This window comes from Thalassophryne amazonica, chromosome 3 (assembly GCF_902500255.1).
Source record: "Thalassophryne amazonica chromosome 3, fThaAma1.1, whole genome shotgun sequence".
Taxonomy (NCBI): domain Eukaryota; kingdom Metazoa; phylum Chordata; class Actinopteri; order Batrachoidiformes; family Batrachoididae; genus Thalassophryne; species Thalassophryne amazonica.
The window spans coordinates 125,227,202-125,250,037 of record NC_047105.1 but is presented as its reverse complement, the minus strand read 5'-3'; the positions used below and the strand labels follow the sequence as shown (position 1 = coordinate 125,250,037).

The window sequence follows — 22,836 nt, the reverse complement described above, 5'->3', positions numbered from 1 at the left end:
TTCTCTCAAATATTGTTCACAAATCTGTCTAAATCTGTGTTAGTGAGCCCTTCTCCTTTGCTGAGATAATCCATCCCACTTTATAGGTGTGGCACATCAAGATGCCGATTCAACAGGATGATTATTGCACAGGTGTGCCTTAGGTTGGCCACAATAAAAGGCCACTTTGAAATGTGCAGTTTTGCTTTATTGGGGGGTCAGAAAACCAGTCAGTATCTGGTGTGACCATCATTTGTCTCGTGCAGTGCAACACATCTCCTTCGCATAGAGTTGATCAGCAGCCAGACGCCATCAAATGTGAGCATTTGCCCACTCAAGTCGGTTATGACAACAAACTGCAGTCAGGTCGAGACCCCAATGAGGATGACGAGCAGGCAGATGAGCTTCCCTGAAACTGGTAAGAGGAGGGAGGAGGAGTTTTAAGAACCCTAAGAGTGTCTTAAACAGACAGTACAGTGGAAAGACAGAGAGGAAGGAGAGATATTCGCCGATTGTAGAATATTAGTGACTCAGTAACATGTCACCGGCTTGATGGTGCAGCGATAATGTTTGTGGTTGACCTCATCAGGAATGAGCTTACTTTTCCCACCCAGTGTAGTAACATAATATCACCTGAGATGAAGGTCATCACAGCGATATCTGGCTACAGGAAAAATGTAAATTGCATATAAATTCTGTAACATTCATACAATTATTAATATCAAAGTAAGAGATGTCAGCAGCCAGAGCCTAAACTCACCTGTTTGAGGAGAACTGAGCTTGTGTGCTGCAATTTCTGCTCTCGCTTTAGATTGCAGCACGCACCAGCGCTTCTCAGTCATCGCTTGTGCACAATTACCAGCATGGAAAGTAAAGATAACAATATAATATAATAATCATAATCCTTATCATAATCAGCATGTGAATGAGGTATGTTCAAAGTTTAGTATAGAATACAATAGTCATTACTGTCATTGTACAGGGGGCTACAATGAAATTGATTTAAACTGATTTTGAAGCTGTGTAACAATTCATTTCATTTTTGCTGAGTTTCATCACGATGACATGAAATTATTTTCACAATTACACATTTCTTAATGCAGTTCAGATTATTTAATCGGTTGATTTTACTGTCCATTCATAACTAGGAGCGCATTTGTTTTTTCTCTTTCCCTTTTTGTGACAACCAATCACAACTACTGCAACTGGGTCAACCCCACCTCCTCACAAAGATTCTGTCCACCCTTTGCTCAGAGTTGCTCTCAGACACGTCCTGGATCACTCGTAGGCAAAGATTCATTGCCAGGAATCTTTAGGCTAAGTTGGGAGCTCTCTGAGAGGACTCCGGGATGTTTTGTGGATACAGGCCTGGCTTTACAGGAGTAAATAAATGGTTTCAGAATGAACTCTTGGCAGATATTGTATTTCCTGAAAAAGACACTCCATTTCATGTTTGCTTATTATACCTCAGGGCAGCGCGGTTAGCACTGTTGTCTCATGGCAAGATGGTTGTGGGATTGCTCCCCATTTGGGGCCTTTCTGTGTGGAGTTTACATGTTCTCCCCGTGTTTTGGGTTCCCTCCGGGTGCTCTGACTTCCTCCCACATCCAAAAGACATGCAGGTTTAGTGAACTGGGAATTTGAAATTGTCCGTAGGTGTGCATGCATGTGTGTATGTGTTTATCTGTCTGTAAGTGGCACTGCGACAGACTGGCGTCCTGTTCAGGGTGTACCATGTCTCACACCCTATGACTGCTGGGATAGGCCTCAGTCCTCTGTGACCCTTATTTGGAGTAAACGGGTATAGAAAATGGAAGGGTGGGTGGGTTAATATTAGGGAGGGGTGTTATTTCAAAATTTTTTGAAATCTATAGATTTTTGCATGGAATGTGGAAATATACATGGAATAAATCATAACAGTATACTTTTTGGGTCATTTGGTTCCAAAAACCCATATGGATGGAGCATTTGAAGATTTCAAGTAACACGTGTGTCGTATATGTGCTGTTGACGCAGAAAACCACTCTAGTTTGTTGTGGCCATATCATTCTTTACATGTGATGATTATACTCAACTGATGTTCCTGAAATAAGAACTACATAGATTTTGTTTGTTACAATTGATTGTAACATATGTACTGAAATTAGGTCTTTTGTCAATTACTCTTAAAAAAACACCAGATAGGCTTACTGTTACTATAGAAGTTGAATATAAACTTGGGGTCAAGCAACATCTGGAGCCAAATTTCAAGTCTCTAGGTGCAGCGGTTTTCAAGATATGACATTTTCGTCGATATTTTTGGCGATTTTTGAACCCGATATCTTCACTGGCTCCGTCCATATGGGTTTTTGGAACCAAATGACCCAAAATGTATCCTGCTATGGTTTATTCCGTGTATATTTCCATATTCCATGCAAACACTTATAGATTTCCACATTTTTTGAAATAACACCCCTCCCTATTAATATACCTCAAAATGGCTCGGGTATCTTTAATTGTCTAATTAGGTACTTACATGTACTCAATAGGCTGTGGGTCTACATGTGGCATTCAGTCTTACCAGTCCTCCACTGTGATGTTTGGCGAAGTGTCCAGCTCTTCATAAGAGTAACCTTCTGCTAAGAGGTCAACCACCTGTTTCTTCAGACAGAGCCTAAGAGAGGAACCCACTGAGAACACAAAGTACATGTACATGCTCCATGATGGGTGAGAGCAGAGAAGGCCCACTCACTCGTAGGAGGTGGCAAAGTATGTGGTTACTTCGTCATTGCAGAAGTCATGGCCGCAATCTCCTGGCATGTCCTCCACCTTCCACTCATTCCCACCATTCGCCGTTAGCTCCCAGAATTCCAGCTGCTCTGAGTGGAAAATACACAGGGTCAAGATGCCAACAGCAGGATTATGAATTGATAGCCAATTTGGTCTGCTGAGTTCTGGTTGAATGCCAGAACTGGTTTGAAATTAACTAAGCTCAAGATGGGGACCTGAGCCGTTTTAATTAAAGTATAACCACAAAGCTTATGTTTGTTTGATTGTTTGTTTGTTTGATTGTTTGAAAAGGCAGCAAAAACGTGAAGGAGGACATTGTGCAGTGGCTAGCATGAAGATGATCATGGATTCAAGCTGAATAGTTTTCCAAACATATAAATGAAATGTTTGCATATAAATGAAATATTTAAAACATTTTTTTCAGAGTCCCACTGGGTTCAGTGAATTTCACTCCACTACTAAAATCAGTTTGTGAATCCTTCAAAGCTTCTTGAAATAGATAATCTATTCCAGTAAATAAGAAGATTCCCAAGACAGAGCTACATGGAGAGAGAGAAAAAACCCCCCAAAGCAAAACAAAGTCATAAACAAACAACCAAAAATTTAGCTGTGGCAACCCGTAGGAACATAAAGAAATTGTATAGTATGCACTTGTGTGGTGGTGAGATTGTGTTGTTTTAGAATATAGCTGTAAAACAGTCATAAAATAACAGTTTGCTTTTCTTATTTCACACATTTGTGTCTAAACATTCTGTCTCTGACTGACCACCACACCTGTTTCTAATCCACCATCAGTCCAACATCCTGAAACCATCCAGCAGTTTATGGGATATGACTTAGGCAAAACAAAATTGCTTTATCAATGGATTGTTGCTTTAAAGTTCACCAGGTACAAAAAGGTTTTTTTCTTAATATCTTCCCCTTTAATGTGGTGAATTACAAGTTGATATCATATCTCTCTGCGTTACCAGTTTTCATATTCATTCACTGCCTATTATAGTGTACATGAAGAGCCTTTTCCAAAGCCTAGTTTTAGTCCAGATTTCTTTCTGTCTTCTTCCATCAGCAAATGAAATATGTTAAATCTGTTTTGTTTTATATTGCAGTGTTTGGTGGATGCCTGTGTATGCTTTCAAAAAGGACATTGTAGTTATTGAATATTAGTGTTCAGGCTGCCTTCAAATGTTGAGTTGACTGAACTAGAAAAAGTATGTTAATGTTAAAGTAACTTTAAATCTATTAAGGCATTCATGTGGAGAAACAAGTATACAATGTTCTGGAATGGCCATCTCAGTCCCCAGACCTGAATATTATTGAAAATCTGTGATGTGATTTTAAGCGGGCTGTCCATGCTCGGAAACCAACAAACCTGAGATGTTTTGTAAAGAAGAATGGTCCAAAACACCTTCAACCAGAATCCAGAGTCTCATTGGAAGCTATAGGAAGCATTTAGAGGCTGTTATTTCTGCAAAAGGAGGCCTAATTTTGTTTAACACTAGGACTCCCAGAACTCTAACACTACTAGAACTGCCAAGGCCGTCAATTTGATGGGTAGCATTCTGGCGAATGGAATGTGTGGGCGGTAACTGTGTCATCGCATTCCATTGACCAGAATGCTAAAGGTATTCATGCACACTACAAAATGATGGTTTGGAAAAGGATATAATATTATTTGGTCAAAAACTTAATATGTTTTATGAGTATTTATAAATAGTATTTAAAAAGACACAGAGTTGCAGATAAATTTGAAATAAAGGTTTACTTGAAGGATCATTCATTTGTAAGAGTTCTTTTTATAACGAAACAAAAAATAAATACAATAATAATTATTGATGTTTGCAAATATTTAAGCAATATATTCTATTGATTAAATAAATTATTTTACAATTAATTAATTGAATTATTTTCATTCAAACATTTAAAACTACAATAAAAAGATCTAGTAACAATAATAATTATAAACCAATATGGGAATGAAAAAATATTAAAAACTCATTAAATAATAATTAATACATTTTTAATCATACATTTCAAACTGTACAATAACAAGAACTAATAAGAACTTAGCAATAATAATAATGATGATAATAATACAATATGGAAACAAAAACGAAAAACAATTTACAAATTTGAAGTATTAGGATTAGAACAAGAAATCTATATACAGTTTTTACACATCACAGCCGTAGACACTGTGCATTTCCTGCACACTCCCTTCTTGCACAGACAGCAAACATCTTTGTAGCGGTTTTTGGAGCAACGTTTGCGCACTTGGCACTGTCGCCTCTTCTCCAAGACAATCAGGATTTAGGGCCACTGAGAGCACCAGATGGAGTGTGCACGGTTCTCAGCACACATACATTTTTTTTGTGTTTTACACTGGTAGATAGTGAGGGTGGCGTTCAGTGATGCCGGTAACGCGTTACTTTGCGTTACTCTAATCTGACCACTTTTTTTAGTAACGAGTAATCTAACGCGTTAATCTTTCCAAATCAGTAATCAGATTAAAGTTACTTCTCCATGTCACTGTGCGTTACTATTATTTTTCATTGTGGGTCGATAACAGCATTAAACTTGGTCCTGTGGGCAGGAGGTCGGGGTTCGACTGAACTGCCCACTTTAAGCGAGCTGTGAGCTTTTAATCCGCAGTTTTTTGCAGCTGCTCGACTCGTCCTCACCTCTTAAAGCGCGGTGATCAGCACACCTGCACTGAGCTTTACAAAAACATTTTTATACTTTTTTTCCTCCTTTATTTAGAATTCTGAGCTGAGCTGCTCCGTATCGTCTCGTTAAAAACAGCTGATCCTCCGCGACGCGTCAACAACTAACACTATTTTCCACTCAAATGCACCTAAACTCTCTTTCTGAGGACCACATGATGTGAAAACGCAATAAAACTTTCTTACCTGTAAATCTGGTCCTGTTTTCTGCATAAATAAATGTTATCCATTCTTTGTGCTCAAACGCCAAAGCAGGGGCGAATCTAGATGGAATGGGGGCGTGGGGCAAGGATGTGCCCCCCCCCCCCCCCACAACACCCCTAGATTAAAGGTGCAATTTTGAAGCCGTTTTTTACTACAACTAATATTGCTTAAAATAATAATAATTTCGACAAGTAAAATGTTTAGAGAGAATTTAAATGTTAGAAAAATGTTAGAATTTAATAGTTACATTTATAAACAATGTAGGTTCGAAATTGCAAGTTTTAGTGTTACAGTGCTGTCAACAGTTAAATATGAGGTCAAGCAAGAGGTCTTTATTTTACTTTTTATACAACAAGTATTTATTTTCACTGAAGTCAAGAAAGGGTGACTATAAAGTGAGTTTTGGCAAAACAGGTATCATTGTCATGTTGAGGTGGCAGAGGGTTGTTGTCGGCAGCTGGGAAAAGTAACTAAAAAAGTAACTAGTAATCTAACTTAGTTACTTTTACAATTGAGTAATTAGTAAAGTAACTAAGTTACTTTTTCAAGGAGTAATCAGTAATCAGTAATTGGATTACTTTTTCAAAGTAACTGTGGCAACACTGGTGGCGTTTCTGTTTCTGAGGACACGGGTTGAGTGCAGTGGCATTTGCTCCTTTACGCACAGGGGAAGCTCACGTCTGCTTTTACTGACTGTGCCCACGATACTGGTCTTCTTTATTTGAAGTTTCCTGGCCAGTTCAAGCGATGTAAAAAAGTTGTCTGTGGTGATGTTTCTCCCCTTCCCCGTGAATGGCTCCATCAGCTTCAGCAGCACGCTGTCTCCAAGCCGCTGACCTGGAGTGCACGTCTCATCCTTTCCCAGATAGGGAGCATTGTTCAACTTGTCTCTTTTTCGCCGAGGGAGGCTCACTCTCCGACTCGCTGTCACTGGAGCTGATGATGGACCGAGTTGTCCGAATCCCCCTCACCCCCAAAATCCCCCTCATCTAAACTGTAGAATTTCCAATCCTTCTTTTACAGAATATTGGCGCCGAGAAGCCATTTAGAATGAATTCCTAGCTGTCTCCTTCTGAAACATCGCGCCAGAGCGGTGGTTGCTAGGCGACACTTGCGTCCACACTCAGCCGCAGAAAAAATTCAATGCAAATAATAAACCGTCAAATTGACTACCCTGGTACTTCTAATGTTAAAGAATTATTGCACACTTTCTGTAAATCCTATCAACTTCATTTCACTTCTCAAATATCACTGTGTTTGTCTGCTATATGATACATTTAAATGAAATTGCTGATCCAAACAACCAATAATTTATAAAGGAAAATCATGAAAATCATCAGGGGTGCCCAAACTTTTATCACTCTAACTGTATAAAGCCCTGCAGACAGAATAATGAACGATGAATAATTAGCCATGTAGCATGAATTTTTTTGTGCGAGTCGAGTTATTCAAGAAACGTGGGAGAATAGTGGTTCTTAGAGGCAGATTATTTGGCTAACAAGACTCATCTCTGAGCGTGGCGCTAACTGTGTGAAGTTCAAAATTTAGCAAAAATAGCATGGGGTGATTTGTGTACGAAGTACTACGGGGACAAACGAGGTTGTTACAGTTACAGTAGTGTTCAGAATAATAGTAGTGCTATGTGACTAAAAAGATTAATCCAGGTTTTGAGTATATTTCTTATTGTTACATGGAAAACAAGGTACCAGTAGATTCAGTAGATTCTCACAAATCCAACAAGACCAAGCATTCATGATATGCACACTATTAAGGCTATGAAATTGGGCTATTAGTAAAAAAAAAGTAGAAAGGGGTTGTTCACAATAATAGTAGTGTGGCATTCAGTCAGTGAGTTCGTCAATTTTGTGGAACAAACAGGTCTGAATCAGGTGTCCCCTATTTAAGGATGAAGCCAGCACCTGTTGAACATGCTTTTCTCTTTGAAAGCCTGAGGGAAATGGGACGTTCAAGACATTGTTCAGAAGAACAGTGTAGTTTGATTAAAAAGTTGACTGGAGAGGGGAAAACTTATACGTAGGTGCAAAAAATTATAGGCTGTTCATCTACAATGATCTCCAATGCTTTAAAATTAACAAAAAAAAAACCAGACGCGTGGAAGAAAATGGAAAACAACCATCAAAATAGATAGAAGAATAACCAGAATGGCAAAGGCTCACCCACTGATCAGCTCCAGTCTGGAGTTACCTGTAAGTGCTCTGACAGTTAGAATAAGCCTGTGTGAAGCTAATTTATTTGCAAGAATCCCCTGCAAAGTCCCTCTGTTAAATAAAAGACATGTGCAGAAGAGGTTACAATTTGCCAAAGAACACATCAACTGGCCTAAAGAGAAATGGAGGAATATTTTGTGGACTGATGAGAGTAAAATTGTTCTTTTTGGGTCCAAGGGCCACAGACAGTTTGTGAGATGACCCCCAAACTCTGAATTCAAGCCACAGTTCACAAACAAGCAAAATCTTGGTTCCAAACCAACAAAATTAATGCCTCGCAGATGTGAAGAAATCATGAAAAACTGTGGTTATACAACTAAATACTACTAGTTTAGTGATTCACAGATTGATTAAAAAAAGCAGTTTGAACATAATAGTTTTGAGTTTGTAGCATCAACAGCAGATGCTACTATTATTGTGAACACCCCCTTTTCTACTTTTTTTTACTACAACCCCTGGCAAAAATTATGGAATCACTGGCCTTGGAGGATGTTCATTCAGTTGTTTAATTTTGTAGAAAAAAAGCAGATCACAGACATGACACAAAAACTAAAGTCATTTCAAATGGCAACTTTCTGGCTTTAAGAAACACTATAAGAAATCAGGAAAAAAATTGTGGCAGTCAGTAACGGTTACTTTTTTAGACAAAGCAGAGAGAAAAAATATGGACTCACTCAATTTGTTGTATGGTTGGGGGTGCCTGGCTGTCTTTTGTTTCTGTCTTCTGTTTCTGTCTTTTGTTTTTCCTTCCAGGTGGCACGCATTTAGGACTGAGTGGCTGTGTGGCTGAGTTATCAGGACCTCACCCTGATCACCTGAGGCTGATCATGTGCAGCTCGTCAGGACTCACAGCTGTGGTGCATCTACACGGATTGGAGCATGGTGGCATTTAAGTCTGGAGTACACAGTGTGTATTTGCCAGAGACTCGACCTTGTGACCAGACGGGTGAGATCGTCGTCTTGAGAGCCATCTCATCATTATGGATGCAGAGACCGTCCAGGTTTGATGCCATGGTCTGTGAAAGAGGAGGGGGTGAGGTCTCACGCTCGTCAGCACACTTCCTGAGGTACGTTAGGTTTTGTGACTAACATAAGTACAGTCAGTAAATGTGGTGTCCCTCACACCTTATTATATTGAGCTGTTATGTTAGTCGTTTAATCAGCTTCCACTGCAGTGAGGAATGTGAACTGGGTGTTCCATGCCTGCAGGGTGGGAAGCTGATTAGTGATTAAGCCAGGAAGTGTTTGCTGTTTCTGTACACCTCTGAGTGGTCTCTCTGTGTGTGGAGTGTGGACTCACATAATGGTTTCTTCTTTCACAGACTCGGTTTGTCGCGGCCACCTGGGGGGTGTCGGCGGGGTCCTTGGGTCCGAACTGTTTCTGGCTCCGGACCGTTAGTGCTGCTGGGAGCACACCGGCATTCCACCACACCAGACCGCGCACTTATTTGTTTGTATTTAGCACATCACTGTTATGTTATTAAATTCAGTTATCCTTTGTACCGTGCTCTGCTTATTTCATACTGGGTCCTTCAAACGCTGGTCGGTTCTCCGTCCTGCGTCCGACACTTAACAGTAGTCTCTGGCCAAACATCACGGACCCAGCGGTAGCAGAGACGGTAACGCGCCGGGAAGGCGGCAACAGACGTGCCGAAGTTATCCGGATCAGTTGCGGGTGCTCTCCGCCTGGATGGTACGTGTCGAAGAACCCATTACTGAATACTGATTTGTGCTCTCTTGCAGCCGTGTTCCTGTGTTGTGCCTTATCCGTGGGTCGTGGTGGAGTGTGACTGGCGACGGTTTCGCGTCACACTCCGACCGGATAAGAGGTAAACGGGAGCTGCATAAGTGGGTCTGTAATGGGTGTACGCACACGGCGGAGCTCTGTGGCACGGGTCGCTGAGCTTCCTGTGTTACAGTTGTAGCCCCGTTTCCCCGGGTGAAGATAACTACTGCGTCTGTTGTGTCAGCTCCGGCGTAATTTAGTTGAAGCACATTTTGGTTGTGTGTTTACACATAGCTGCGCACAAGAAAAGCAGCATGAGTTTGTTTTCTCTGTTACCAACGGGGTTTTTATTTTCAGCACTTTGGCTCCCTCTGTTGGTGACTGAGTCACATTACCGTTAATGCTCTTAAGGTGGAACAGGTGTGTTCCATTTGTTTGAGCTTAACGGTATACGTCACTTATTAGTTTTGTGTTGGTTCATTTCTTGTGGGTGTTTTTTGAGTTGGTTTTTGTGTGGGATTTTTTACACTATTAGTGTTCTGGGGTTGTGACCCTGCAGTCTGTCTGGAGCATAAACAGGACCCAAGTAACTATATGTTAGTCTGTTAGTCTTTTTTTTTAATTTTTTTTAGTTTCGCCTCCCAGGGTTTGATGGGATGGTCCCCTGGGGGGTGATGGGGGGGGGGTAATTGGGTTGTTTTTTCTTTTTTTTGTTTTTTGTTGTGCCCTCTCTTCTCCTCTGGCTCCAGCCGTGTGAGCCGTGCGTGTCGGCGTTGCTGGAGTGGTGCAGTTTGGTTATGCTGGGCGTTTCCCAGGTAACCTCTGCACCTGGGAGGGGGAGGGGGGGGTTTGGGGTGTTGTTGTTTTTTTTTTTTTGTTTGTTGATTCCCTGTTCCACCTCCGGCTTCAGCGCGCCTTTGAGCCGTCTGCCATCGGCGTGGCTGAGGTTTGGGGCAGTGGGATATACCCGCAGCTGGTGGCTGGTTTGGAAGTCGGAGGGGTGGCGCCGTTTTGTGCCGTCTGCCATAACCGCTGTTCCACTCCTCCCGGTTGACTTCTGGGGTATAGTCATGGTTGGTGACGCTGGATGTGCTTCCAGTTTCCACTGCGCCGAGGGGGTGGGGTTGGGGTTGTTTTGTTTGTATGTTTTTTTTTTCCTTTTGTTTTTCCCCCCAGTTTCCGCCCTCAGGGTGTGACTGTGGTGTCCTCTGGGGGGGAAAGGGCTGTGGGTCCATCTAGCCATAGACGGCCGGGGCTGGGTCCGTTAGTCATGAGGGGGGGGCACCTCCTGGGGTTGATGGAACTGTCCTCTGGGAGGAGCTGGGAGTCCCCTTGGGTGACTTTGGATCCCAGAGGGACCTCGGCTGTGGTTATTACTCCTGGAGCTGGCAGGATGTCCTCTGGGGGGTGTTGGTCCCTACATGTCGTCGGGGGGTGGGGGGGTGGGGGGGGTGAGGGTGTTAGCGTTTTTATTTGCAAGCTTAAGTTTGGGTTGTTTTTCTTTTCTCCTCTTCCCGGGGTTTGATGGGACGGTCCTCTGGGGAGGGGGGGGTGGATTGGTTGTTTGTGTTTGTCTTTTTTGTTTTGTGACTAATCAGACTTTGAACATAGTTGGACAAAGGCTGACCGCACAGGTTCAAGAACTCCTGGCCACACCTGTGCAAATTGACTGACAGAAACAAGGGCAAAGATGCAGTCAGAGGAGAAGACGTCAACCGTTCTCTCAGATGAAGATTCTGTTGGAAGATGAATGTAGATACGGTTTCCAGCCATGGTCCCTGGAGGGGGGTGTTTCTCCTGGGCCAGGTTTGTGTGGTCGCCGGGAGGCTTCTCGTGAGGTTGGGGTGCTGTTGTATGGTTGGGCGTGCCTGGCTGTCTTTTGTTTCTGTCTTCTGTTTCTGTCTTTTGTTTTTCCTTCCAGGTGGCACGCGTTTAGGACTGAGTGGCTGTGTGGCTGAGTTATCAGGACCTCACCCTGATCACCTGAGGCTGATCATGTGCAGCTCGTCAGGACTCACAGCTGTGGTGCATCTACACGGATTGGAGCATGGTGGCATTTAAGTCTGGAGTACACAGTGTGTATTTGCCAGAGACTCGACCTTGTGACCAGACGGGTGAGATCGTCGTCTTGAGAGCCATCTCATCATTATGGATGCAGAGACCGTCCAGGTTTGATGCCATGGTCTGTGAAAGAGGAGGGGGTGAGGTCTCACGCTCGTCAGCACACTTCCTGAGGTACGTTAGGTTTTGTGACTAACATAAGTACAGTCAGTAAATGTGGTGTCCCTCACACCTTATTATATTGAGCTGTTATGTTAGTCGTTTAATCAGCTTCCACTGCAGTGAGGAATGTGAACTGGGTGTTCCATGCCTGCAGGGTGGGAAGCTGATTAGTGATTAAGCCAGGAAGTGTTTGCTGTTTCTGTACACATTTGAGTGGTCTCTCTGTGTGTGGAGTGTGGACTCACATAATGGTTTCTTCTTTCACAGACTCGGTTTGTCGCGGCCACCTGGGGGGTGTCGGCGGGGTCCTTGGGTCCGAACTGTTTCTGGCTCCGGACCATTAGTGCTGCTGGGAGCACACCGGCATTCCACCACACCAGACCGCGCACTTATTTGTTTGTATTTAGCACATCACTGTTATGTTATTAAATTCAGTTATCCTTTGTACCGTGCTCTGCTTATTTCATACTGGGTCCTTCAAACGCTGGTCGGTTCTCCGTCCTGCGTCCGACACTTAACACAATTCTGAGGAAAAAAATATGGAATCATGAAAAACAAAGAACGCTCCAACACATTACTAGTATTTTGTTGCACCACCTCTGGCTTTTATAACAGCTTGCAGTCTCTGAGGCATGGACTTAATGAGTGACAAACGGTATTCTTCATCAATCTGGCTCCAACTTTCTCTGATTGCTGTTGCCAGATCAGCTTTGCAGGTTGGAGCCTTGTCATGGACCATTTTCTTCAACTTCCACCAAAGATTTTCAATTGGATTAAGATCCAGACTTGGGCCATGACATTGACCCTATGTGTCTTTTTGCAAGGAATGTTTTCACAGTTTTTGCTCTATGGCAAGATGCATTATCATCTTGAAAAATGATTTCATCATCCCCAAAGATCCTTTCAATTGATGAGATAAGAAAAGTGTCCAAAATATCAACGTAAACTTGTGCATTTATTGATGATGTAATGACAGCCATCTCCCCAGTGCCTTTACCTGACATGCAGCCCCATATCATCAATGACTGTGGAAATTTACATGTTCTCTTCAGGCAGTCATCTTTATAAATCTCATTGGAATGGCACCAAACAAAAGTTCCAGCATCATCACCTTGCCCAATGCAGATTCGAGATTCATCACTGAATATGACTTTCATCCAGTCATCCACAGTCCACGATTGCTTTTCCTTAGCCCATTGTAACCTTGTTTTTTCTGTTTAGGTGTTAATGGTGACTTTCGTTTAGCTTTTCTGTATGTAAATCCCATTTCCTTTAGGTGGTTTCTTACAGTTCGGTACCAGACGTGGACTCCAGTTTCCTCCCATTCGTTCCTCATTTGTTTTGTTGTGTATTTTCGATTTTTGAGACATACTGCTTTAAGTTTTCTGTCTTGATGCTTTGATGTCTTCCTTGGTCTACTAGTATGTTTGCCTTTAACAACCTTCCCATGTTGTTTGTATTTGGTCCAGAGTTTAGACACAGCTGACTGTGAACAACCAACATCTTTTGCAACATTGCGTGATGATTTACCCTCTTTTAAGAGTTTGATAATCCTCTCCTTTGTTTCAATTGACATCTCTTGTGTTGGAGCCATGATTCATGTCAGTCCACTTAGTTTACTTTGACTTTAGTTTTGTGTCATGTCTGTGATCTGCTTTTTTTCTACAAAATTAAACAACTGAATGAACATCTTCTGAGGCCGGTGATTCCATAATTATTGCCAGGGGTTGTAATAGCCCAATTTCATAGCCTTAAGAGTGTGCATATCATGAATGCTTGGTCTTGTTGGATTTTTGAGAATCTACTGAATCTACTGGTACCTTGTTTCCCATGTAGCAATAAGAAATATACTCAAAACCTGGATTAATCTTTTTAGTCACATAGCACTACTATTATTCTGAACACTACTGTATGTTAGTGGTGAGTATGAGGCTGTTAGAGGTCCAGGACAGGCTACCTGCAACAGAGCAGATTCCACTCTGAGAAATACTTGTCGGCTTTTTTAACATCGATTTCCTGCAGTTCCTTCAGCAGAACATCAATTTTGTGGCTCATCATTGGAATAATCACTGAAATTTCAGACAAATCCATATGTGACTCATTATTCATGGCTTTATTATTTGATCTGACCAGGGCTCAACTGTGTAAAGTAACTAATAAAGTAACTTTTCAAAGTAACTGTGGCGACACTGCTAAAAGGTTTTCCTCTTCAAGATGCATTTTCAACAGGTGCATCACTCAGCACATGTTCATAGTTCATCAGTCAGTCATGACTGTGACATCAAAAGATGTGACATTGTGTTGCAACTCATTATAGAAGATACCAACTTTTTTCCACATTCAGTCAACTTAAAATCATAAGGCTGCCTGAACATTAACTTTTAAAGCTAAGGGTTTTTCTTCATTTTTTTTAAACAGTGCTCCAATAAGAACCTTCCAGTTTACTGCAACTTACCTTGCCCACTGGGGTTCTTCAGCAGGTTTCGGGCCATGCTTACAGTGCACGTAGGGAAGACCTGTGTATGAAAAACAGAAAACATCTCACTACATCTGATCGTCTCTGCTGCAGCATTCATCAGACAGTTTAGACACACTGATCAACTGCCATTATCTGACACAGCTGTTTAAAACGTGCACGTCATCATCATCATTGGCCAATGACTGTCTTCATTCACAGAAAAGAACCAACTGCTCAGGTAATGTCTTCCATTCAAAATCCCATTCTTTGTATTATTAGCTTTTGTAAGATGACAATTTGCTTATTTTCTCTGTTATATCAGTGACTGAAAACCATTTATCTTTACTTTATAATGAAATTATATGTTGTTATATATTTTTACATTATGTCGCATTACAGTAAACTGATTTAGCTGACGCTTATATCCAAAGCAACTTCCAAGTCAGGAATCACTATCAAGCTACATTTCAAAGGTGAACATCAGCATAACCATCATTATATAACGGCTGAGTGGATCGTTGTCATTTGATTGGTGCTTTGTATGTCACATGACATGCATTATTCGTCCCATTGGTATTGCACTGCATTTAGACTGCAATCTGGTTCTATTTAGAGTGCAAATTTGGTTCCATATGTTTGGTACTATTGCATTCTGCGCACACAGACACACACACGAGCGCGCACACACAAGCGCGCACATGTGTGCATGCATGCATGCACACACACACACAAAACAAATCCACTGCGCTGTCTGGAGGCTGTTAGCAGGACATTTGAATGAAAAGCTGGACTAATTTCTGACGTGATTTTTTTTTTTTCGCTGTACTGAGGATGTACACAGTCTTTTTTCTGTAGTACACGCACGCACAAGCACCGACCCAGGTCGGAACAACAAATATGTTCCAGCTTTCACCTCATGAAATATAAACATAAACATTCATTATTTGTATAATATTATCTGCACAGTTTAAAGGAGACCTCAGCATAACCATTTCCATACGTATGCAGTTCACTACATAACAGTACAAACATGTAAGGAATGAAGGGAAGAGAGAAAGAAGTACATGATAAATGTGAGCTGGGTGTGTCAGGGTTTTTGTAAATGTTAAGAGATGAGGTATTACCAGAAGAACTGGGTTTTCAAGAGCTTCTTGAATTCTAGAAGATAGAGAGGGACACCCTTGTTTCAGTAATATGTGGTAGTTTGTTCCACCATGTGACGGTGCAAAGGGGAATAGTCAAATGCTCTTGTGAAGGCCTGTGTCACTCTTCAGCTGATGCACTCCTCCTCAAAAGGGCATCTGTCAATGCCATCCCTACACACAAGACAATCCAAAGTAGATAGATTTCTACCCAAGTGGTCACTTCATAGGCAAACTTGTTGTCATGATACAGCCATTTAGGGCCTTTTAGGGCCATCTGTCATAGGTATGGACTCATATCCGTGTTTGTATTCTGAGCCTGTGTTTTATCCATGTCTTGTCATGGATAAAATGACAATTCAATTCAATTCAATTATGATTGGTTTTGTTTCATTTATTCTCTGTGTATGTTTTCTTTGCCACATATTTTAGTTTTGCTTTATTGTTTGCTTTCACTCTTGGTCCCTTAATTTACTTTAGTTTTAGTTTATTTCTGTTCATCACATTTATTGTATTAGGCTTTAGTCACAGGTTTTTGTTATTATCTATCTTACAACATTTTCTGTTCATCAGTTATCTTGTTTTCTTTACTGCTCTATTCTATAGTCACCAGTTGCGTTTATCCTCTGTTTGAGTTTGCTTTGCCACTTTGTTTCTTTGTTACTTTTCATACTTTTGTCATTGCTCAGTTCCGTTGTAGTTTTGTTCAGCCGGTTTATGTTTTTGAGCATTAGTTTATCACTTGTTTATTTTGCTCATTGCATTTGTGATTTCAGTTATGCTATAATGTTGGGTTTTGTTTTCAGTTCTCGTATAGTCTTTCATTTGTATTATATTTTGGTCCACTTTTAGTTCTCATGTTCATGCTCTGTCCTGCTCCTGTTCATAGTTGCATTGTATTCTGTCTTAGGGTTTTGAATCATGTGTTCCCACTCCACATCACTGCACCTGCCACTGTCTCTTTGTCTCTGTCTGCTCTGTGTTTTCAGCCACTCCACTCTTGCACATGCTCATGTGTCTTTGTCTTTCATCACTTCACTCTACATTCAGCACACTTCACACAGCATTCAGCACACCTGTTCCTCATTCCATGCCCTAATTAGTCAGCCACTATTAAAACCCTCACAGTCGCACAGTCCCCGCCCTGCCAGATTGTTGAATGTATTTCACTTTCCAGCCCTCACATCCTGTCTTGTTTTGCCTTTTGATCAGCCTGCCTGTATTTGACCTTGTTTTGTCGTAGACCACATCTTTGTCTCTGATTGCCACCACGCCCTGTATTTTGACCTCAGCATGTTTGTTCAACCAAGCTTCAGCCTTACGCCTGTCTGTACCTTAGGTTCGCTGCTGGACCACCTGTGTACCAAATCCCTGCCTGTTGCTACGATTAAACCTGATTTAAATTGCACCTGCTGTGGGAGTTTACATATGTGTTTACCTGGTTTATGCCACGCCCTGATACTTGTGGCTGCTCCCATTTGTTCAGGGTCACCACAGTACACCACATTGTTAAGTTCTGTCACATTGTGAACGAGGTGAATTGTCTCCACATACACACCCATATTCATCCAACCGAATTCAGATCGCTCCAGTTTTTCAGAAGAACTTTGTGACTGCATGCGTAGTTGGGCTCTGTGCCATGGAGTGGCGCAGAGAGGAGGAGGAGGAGACGGACAGAGCCAGATGTGTGGCTTCATGCGGCTCACGTCTCGCGCATTTTCCCAAACATCAGGTACATGCAGCAGGTGGAACACCTGCAGGAGCGCGCTGAGGAGCACTGAAATGAGACTTTTAGCCGACTTGGTGTCAGCAATCAAACTGAATGTGGTGCAGCAGGGTTTAATTGTGCGCACGCTTCTTCCTCCGCCAGACTGGAGGAGGTGCAGAGATGTCTGGCTGCACGTGAGTCTCCTCTCGCTCCTCTGGTTCCTCTGGCTCAGACTCGTTCTCCCGTTCATCGGTTACAACAGCAGGTGGAACACCTGCAGGAGCGTCCTGAGGAGCTTCAGCAGGAACTGTGGAACGACACTTGGCTGACTTCGCATCACTGTTACTCTTCGGCATCCTGCATCAAACTGAACGCTGTGGAGCCGAGTTTAATTGTGCGCACGTGACAGAAAACTGATTCGTCGTGCGTGCAGTGAAATGTAACACTGCGTTACAAGTCGTGTCAAAACTTGACAGTTTTCGTGTCACTTCGTAATAACACGTGACAGTTTGGGCTCCAAGAACCATCACAGGAACCACTACAAACTTTGTCACGTTCTATTAAGGATCACTATTCATCAAGACGGATCAATGCGCTCAGTTGCGACCTCCACGACGTGAGACGAAATGAGGGTGGTGTGTGACATTCGTGGAAAAACATGCTCCACGAATATCAAGAATATCACGCACCAACACGCACTATTAAGAAATCTATTCAGATGCGTTAAGTCACGTTAAGAATGTCAGGAATGTGTCACGAATGACAGAAAAATGACATTCGTAACGCGTCTTGCTCATGTGTAAATGCATAGGCAAATATTAGTGACTTGAACTTGATACGGACAGCAAAGGGTGGCAACGGCAGCTGTAACCCTAAATCTTGGGGCTATGCTTATGTCAGCCGCTGTAAATGATGTTCTGTGACGCTGTTAACTCCTCGTTATTATTATCGTTATTATTCTTTCAGTTCATGTATCACTGAAAGATTTGGGTTATTTGGGCTATTAGGGTTAAAGTTAGGATGTCACATCACCCAATAATAACCTGTCAACACATACTGTTACTGTAATGATATCCACAGCCATGTGCTATAGAGGGTACCTGGGTTATGTATGCATGTGGAGGTGTGTGTGGATGGGGGTTTTTGTGTGTGTGGGACATGTGGGGGGGGGGTGCTGTGTGGGAGTTGCCTGTGTGTGTAAGGGGGGGGGCATTGTGAGGAGAATATGTGTTGGGGGTGGGTGCGCATCCACACCTACAGTAAGGCCAAAAAGTACTTAGTCAGCTCCTGATTGTGCAAGTTCTCCTACTTAGAAAGATGAGAGAGGTCTGTAATTTTCATCATAGGTACACTTCAATTATGAGACAAAAAAAAAAAAAAAATCCAGAAAATCACATTGTAGGATTTTTAAAGAATTTATTTGTAAATTATGGTGGAAAATAAGTGTTTGGTCACCCACATCAAGCAAGATTTCTGGCTCTCACAGACCTGTAACTTCTTCTTTAAGAAGCTCTTCTGTCCTCCACTTGTTACCTGTATTAATGGCACCTGTTGGAATGCATTATCTGTATAAAAGACACCTGTCCACAGCCTCAAATAGTCAGACTCCAAAGTCAACCATGGCCAAGACCAAAGAGCTGTCGAAGGACACCAGGAAGAAAATTGTAGATGTGCACCAGGCTGGGAAGAGTGAATCTACAATAGTCAAGCAGGTTGGTGTGAATAAATCAACTTTGGGAGCAATTGTAAGAAAATGGAAGACATACAACCACTGATAATCTCCCTCGATCTGGGGCTCCACGCAAGATGTCATCCCGGGGGTCAAAATGATCATGAGAACGGTGAACAAAAATCCTAGAACTACACGGAGGGACCTGATGAACGACCTGCAGAGAGCTGGGACCAAAGTAACAAAGGCTACACACTATGCAGAGAGCGACTCAAATCCTGCAGTGCCAGGCATGTCCCCCTGATTAAGTCAGTACATGTCCAGGCCTGTCTGAAGTTTGCCAGAGAGCATATGGATGATCCAGAAAAGGATTGGGAGAATATCATGTGGTCTGATGAAATCAAAATAGAACATTTTAGGAGAAGCTCAACATGTTGTGTTTGGAGGAAGAAGAATACTGAGTTGCATTCCAAGAACACCATATCTACTGTGAAGCATGGGGGTGGAAACATCATGCTTTGGAGCTGTTTTTCTGCAAAGGGGACAAGATGACTGATCCGTGTTAAGGGAAGAGTGAACGTGGCCATGTATCGTGAGATTTTAAACCAAAACCTTCTTCCATCAAGTGAGAGTATTGAAGCTGCAACGTGGCTGGGTCTTCCAGCATGACAATGATCCCAAACACACCACTTAGGCAACAAAGGAGTGGCTCTGTAAAAAGCATTTCAAGATCCTGGAGTGGTCAAGCCAGTCTCCAGACCTCAACCGCATAGAAAATTTGTTGAGGGAGTTGAAAGTCCGTGTTGCTCAGCAACAGCCCCAAAACATCACTGCTCTAGCACTCAGAAGGCCAAGGACTGGTCAAATGACCAATCTACCTCTAAGGTCCACAGGAGAGTCAAATGACCCCAAGATCCCCTGTGGAGAGCTACTTCTGTTATGTAAACAAGGAAGTCTCAGAACACCTCAGGGGAGGGGCTGACTTGTGCTTAGGTGGATAAATAACTTTACCCTGGGGGAGAGATGAAATTTTGTTTTCTGAATTGTATTGAAATGTACCAAAAAACACACCAAAAGAAAACTTTATTTTCTAGATTTTATTGAAATGTACCAAAATGTACCAAAAATCACACCAGAAAACCAAAATATATACAATAGGTACAGGTTACAGTCACTCACAATGACTAACAGTCCCCACACTGCCATGGAAGGTCTTTTCTGCATTTGCCACAAGTACACCTGTCGCAGACAGCACATCAAACAGTCGCACAATTGCTCTGGCATTGGTTTTTGGTAAACACACAGACAGCAAATATGCAAACACAAGAATGTGGCTAGCCAAGTCAGCCCCTCCCCTGAGGTGTTCTGAGACTTCCTTGTTTACATAACAGAAGTAGCTCTCCATGGGGGATCTTGGGGTCATTTGACTCTCCATGGGCTTTACAGGTAGAAGAGAAAAGCTTGGACCTCCCAGTGCTAGAGGAGATCTGCATGGAGGAATGGGCCAAAATACCAGCTACAGTGTGTGCAAACCTGGTGAAGACTTACAGGAAACATTTGACCTCTGTCATTGCCAACAAAGATTATGTTACAAAGTACTGAGTTGAACTTTTGTTGTTGACCAAATACTTATTTTCCACCATAATTTACAAATAAATTCTTTAAAAATCCTACAATGTGATTTCCTGGATTTTTTTCTCATTTTGTCTCTTACAGTTGAAGTGTACCTATGTTGAAAATTACAGACCTCTCTTATCTTTCTAAGTAGGAGAACTTGCACAATCAGAGGCTGACCAAATACTTTTTTACCCCACTGTATGCATTTTATATGTAAGATCACAATGGCCAAAAAAAAAAAAAAACTCTTGCATGGATTTTGAGAATTGATTTAGGGTAATTTTTGGGTGCTGAATCCAAATCTGAGCGCAGATTTCCTCTATCACATCACATTTTCAGGTTCAGTTCAATTTTCAGGTTCAATTTTAACATTATTTTATTTCATTGTGGCTGACTGGATAATTTAATTGCCAAGACTCGGTGGGAGAGAGGAGATCTCATGGTGCAACTGTGTTACAGAGGGACTTTTCTTTGCCATTTCAGACACCATTTTGGATTCAGGAGGCTTTATGTGGATTATTTTCTTCATAAATCCCACTGAAACTAAGAGGTAAGAATTTATATTTACTACGTGTGTTTTACTCTGCCAGTCAATGCATTAATGGACGTATTTCGGTTGTTTAAGCCGCAGGGTTCAAAGTGTGTGAAAAAAAGCAGCAGGTTTTAGTTTGTAAATGATGGTGTATACATAAACTGACTTCTAATACTGTGTTTTACTGCTTTTGAAAGATGATGACAGTGTTTGGGGTTTTATTTTTTATTCATTCATTTTTCATGTGTTCTTTTTGTGTTTGTCATCCATGAATTTACCCAGCAGCCTTTGCGGCGCTTAAAGTGAAACTGGTTTATTGGAAGCCGACAGTGTAATCTGATGTGGCCGCATCCAAATCAATACTAAAAGTTATCGGTTATCTGTAATAAAGATAATTTTTTTTTTTTAGCAGTTTATTGGTTTAGCATCATAAAAGATAATTTTTCAGTTATCGGATTAATGTTTATTGAAGCTAACCTTTTGGTTAGCTGTGTCCACGAACGTACAAATCAAGAGATATTTGTAAATTACCCTCTGTGCATTTGCAAGTATTAATGACACAAATTTAACTCCATACTCGTTCGGGGGCCTTAACAATCCTGCATTAGGACCTGGTCTTGGCTCGTTACACCACTGATGTCTGATATTTGTGAAATCTGACAGTAAAATATAAAAGAAAAGCTCCTCTGCTTCCTTTCAGTGCACACACTGTTGGACCCAACAGGGTTGCAGAGATTAAAAATGGAGCAGCACATTTGTCTGGGCCAGATCAGTTCCACAATACCCTGTCTGGTTCCTCACAGTACAGCACACGGGACAAAATCCACCCTCTGTAATCGTGAATAGCAGGTGTCATTAACAATCAGTCAGGAAGCAGAAAAATAACAGAGGACATTGTGTTGGCCCAGTGAATGAAGTTAGTGTTGGAGGTTATCCACATTATCTGGTCCAATAAGGTAATCACTGTGTGTTTGTCTCTCAACATGAATAGACATTCTAAAATATGGTTGTAATGATTAATCATATAGGAAGTAAATTAAGATCTGAATGTGGATTCTGATCGTATTTCAGCTTTTCTTTTAACATAGCAAGATGGGGCTTTTTGAAAGGATTTTTTCTCACCAATTTCCCCAGAACAATCTGATATTAGACACGTTTACTTTATATGTTTAGGGGAAACCGGGGCACGGTGAATCACAGGGCACAGTGAATCAGTAGCTACATCTGCAAAACTACATATATATTTGGAGCAGTTATGCCATATTTTTATGCATAAAGACATCCCCCTTATAAATTACTGTTTTGTTTTTGGACACATTAAGGGTAAAACTAAGTGGCAAGTAAAGTCAGTTTTTCCCTATCAAAAGTAAATTTTGTGGATGTCAGTGTCTTTGTATTTATTTCTCACAACAGAGGAAAGGTGGCCCAAAAATTTGTTATTAGTTAGAAGACTACCCTGTCCAACTGATGAGCATGTGTTATGTCTTCTCCAGACTCAGTTATTTGTTAACATGACTTGTGTGTCACATGCACCCGGGGCACAGTGAATCGGGGCACAGTGAATCAGTCTAGAAATTGATTTACTAAGCCCCAGTATCAAGTGGATGACAAATATTACTTGTTGAGGCTTATACATTTATTTTCCATTAATTATTTCTATAATTTGTGTATATAAACAGCTGTTTTCACTTTTGAACAGAAATGATGACAGTTGTATTTATAATAGTTTCTAAAGGACTTATATCACTATATAAGACACTCACACATTACATAGCTGGTTTGCTGGATTATAGTTTGTATATGCATCAGCATATATTTAATCATTTTGAAGAAATTTTTATAATCATGTGTCCGCATCAGC

General features: G+C 41.5%; 1 protein-coding gene across 2 annotated transcripts in view; it reads right to left on the bottom strand.

The window, feature by feature from the left end:
- Positions 1–22,836, bottom strand: part of fbxo2 (F-box protein 2) — a 53,035-nt gene that overhangs the window by 15,259 nt on the left and 14,940 nt on the right. Inside the window, exons 2-4 of one of the 2 annotated variants that reach the window (XM_034167412.1) lie at positions 14,305–14,365; positions 2,711–2,837; positions 2,540–2,632 (exon numbers count right to left, since the gene is read on the bottom strand). In XM_034167412.1, coding sequence (XP_034023303.1) covers positions 2,540–2,632; positions 2,711–2,837; positions 14,305–14,341 — 257 coding nt within the window. In that variant the 5' untranslated portion in view covers positions 14,342–14,365. The remainder of the gene's footprint in view (positions 1–2,539; positions 2,633–2,710; positions 2,838–14,304; positions 14,366–22,836) is intronic. The other variant, XM_034167413.1, reaches the window with a different exon arrangement.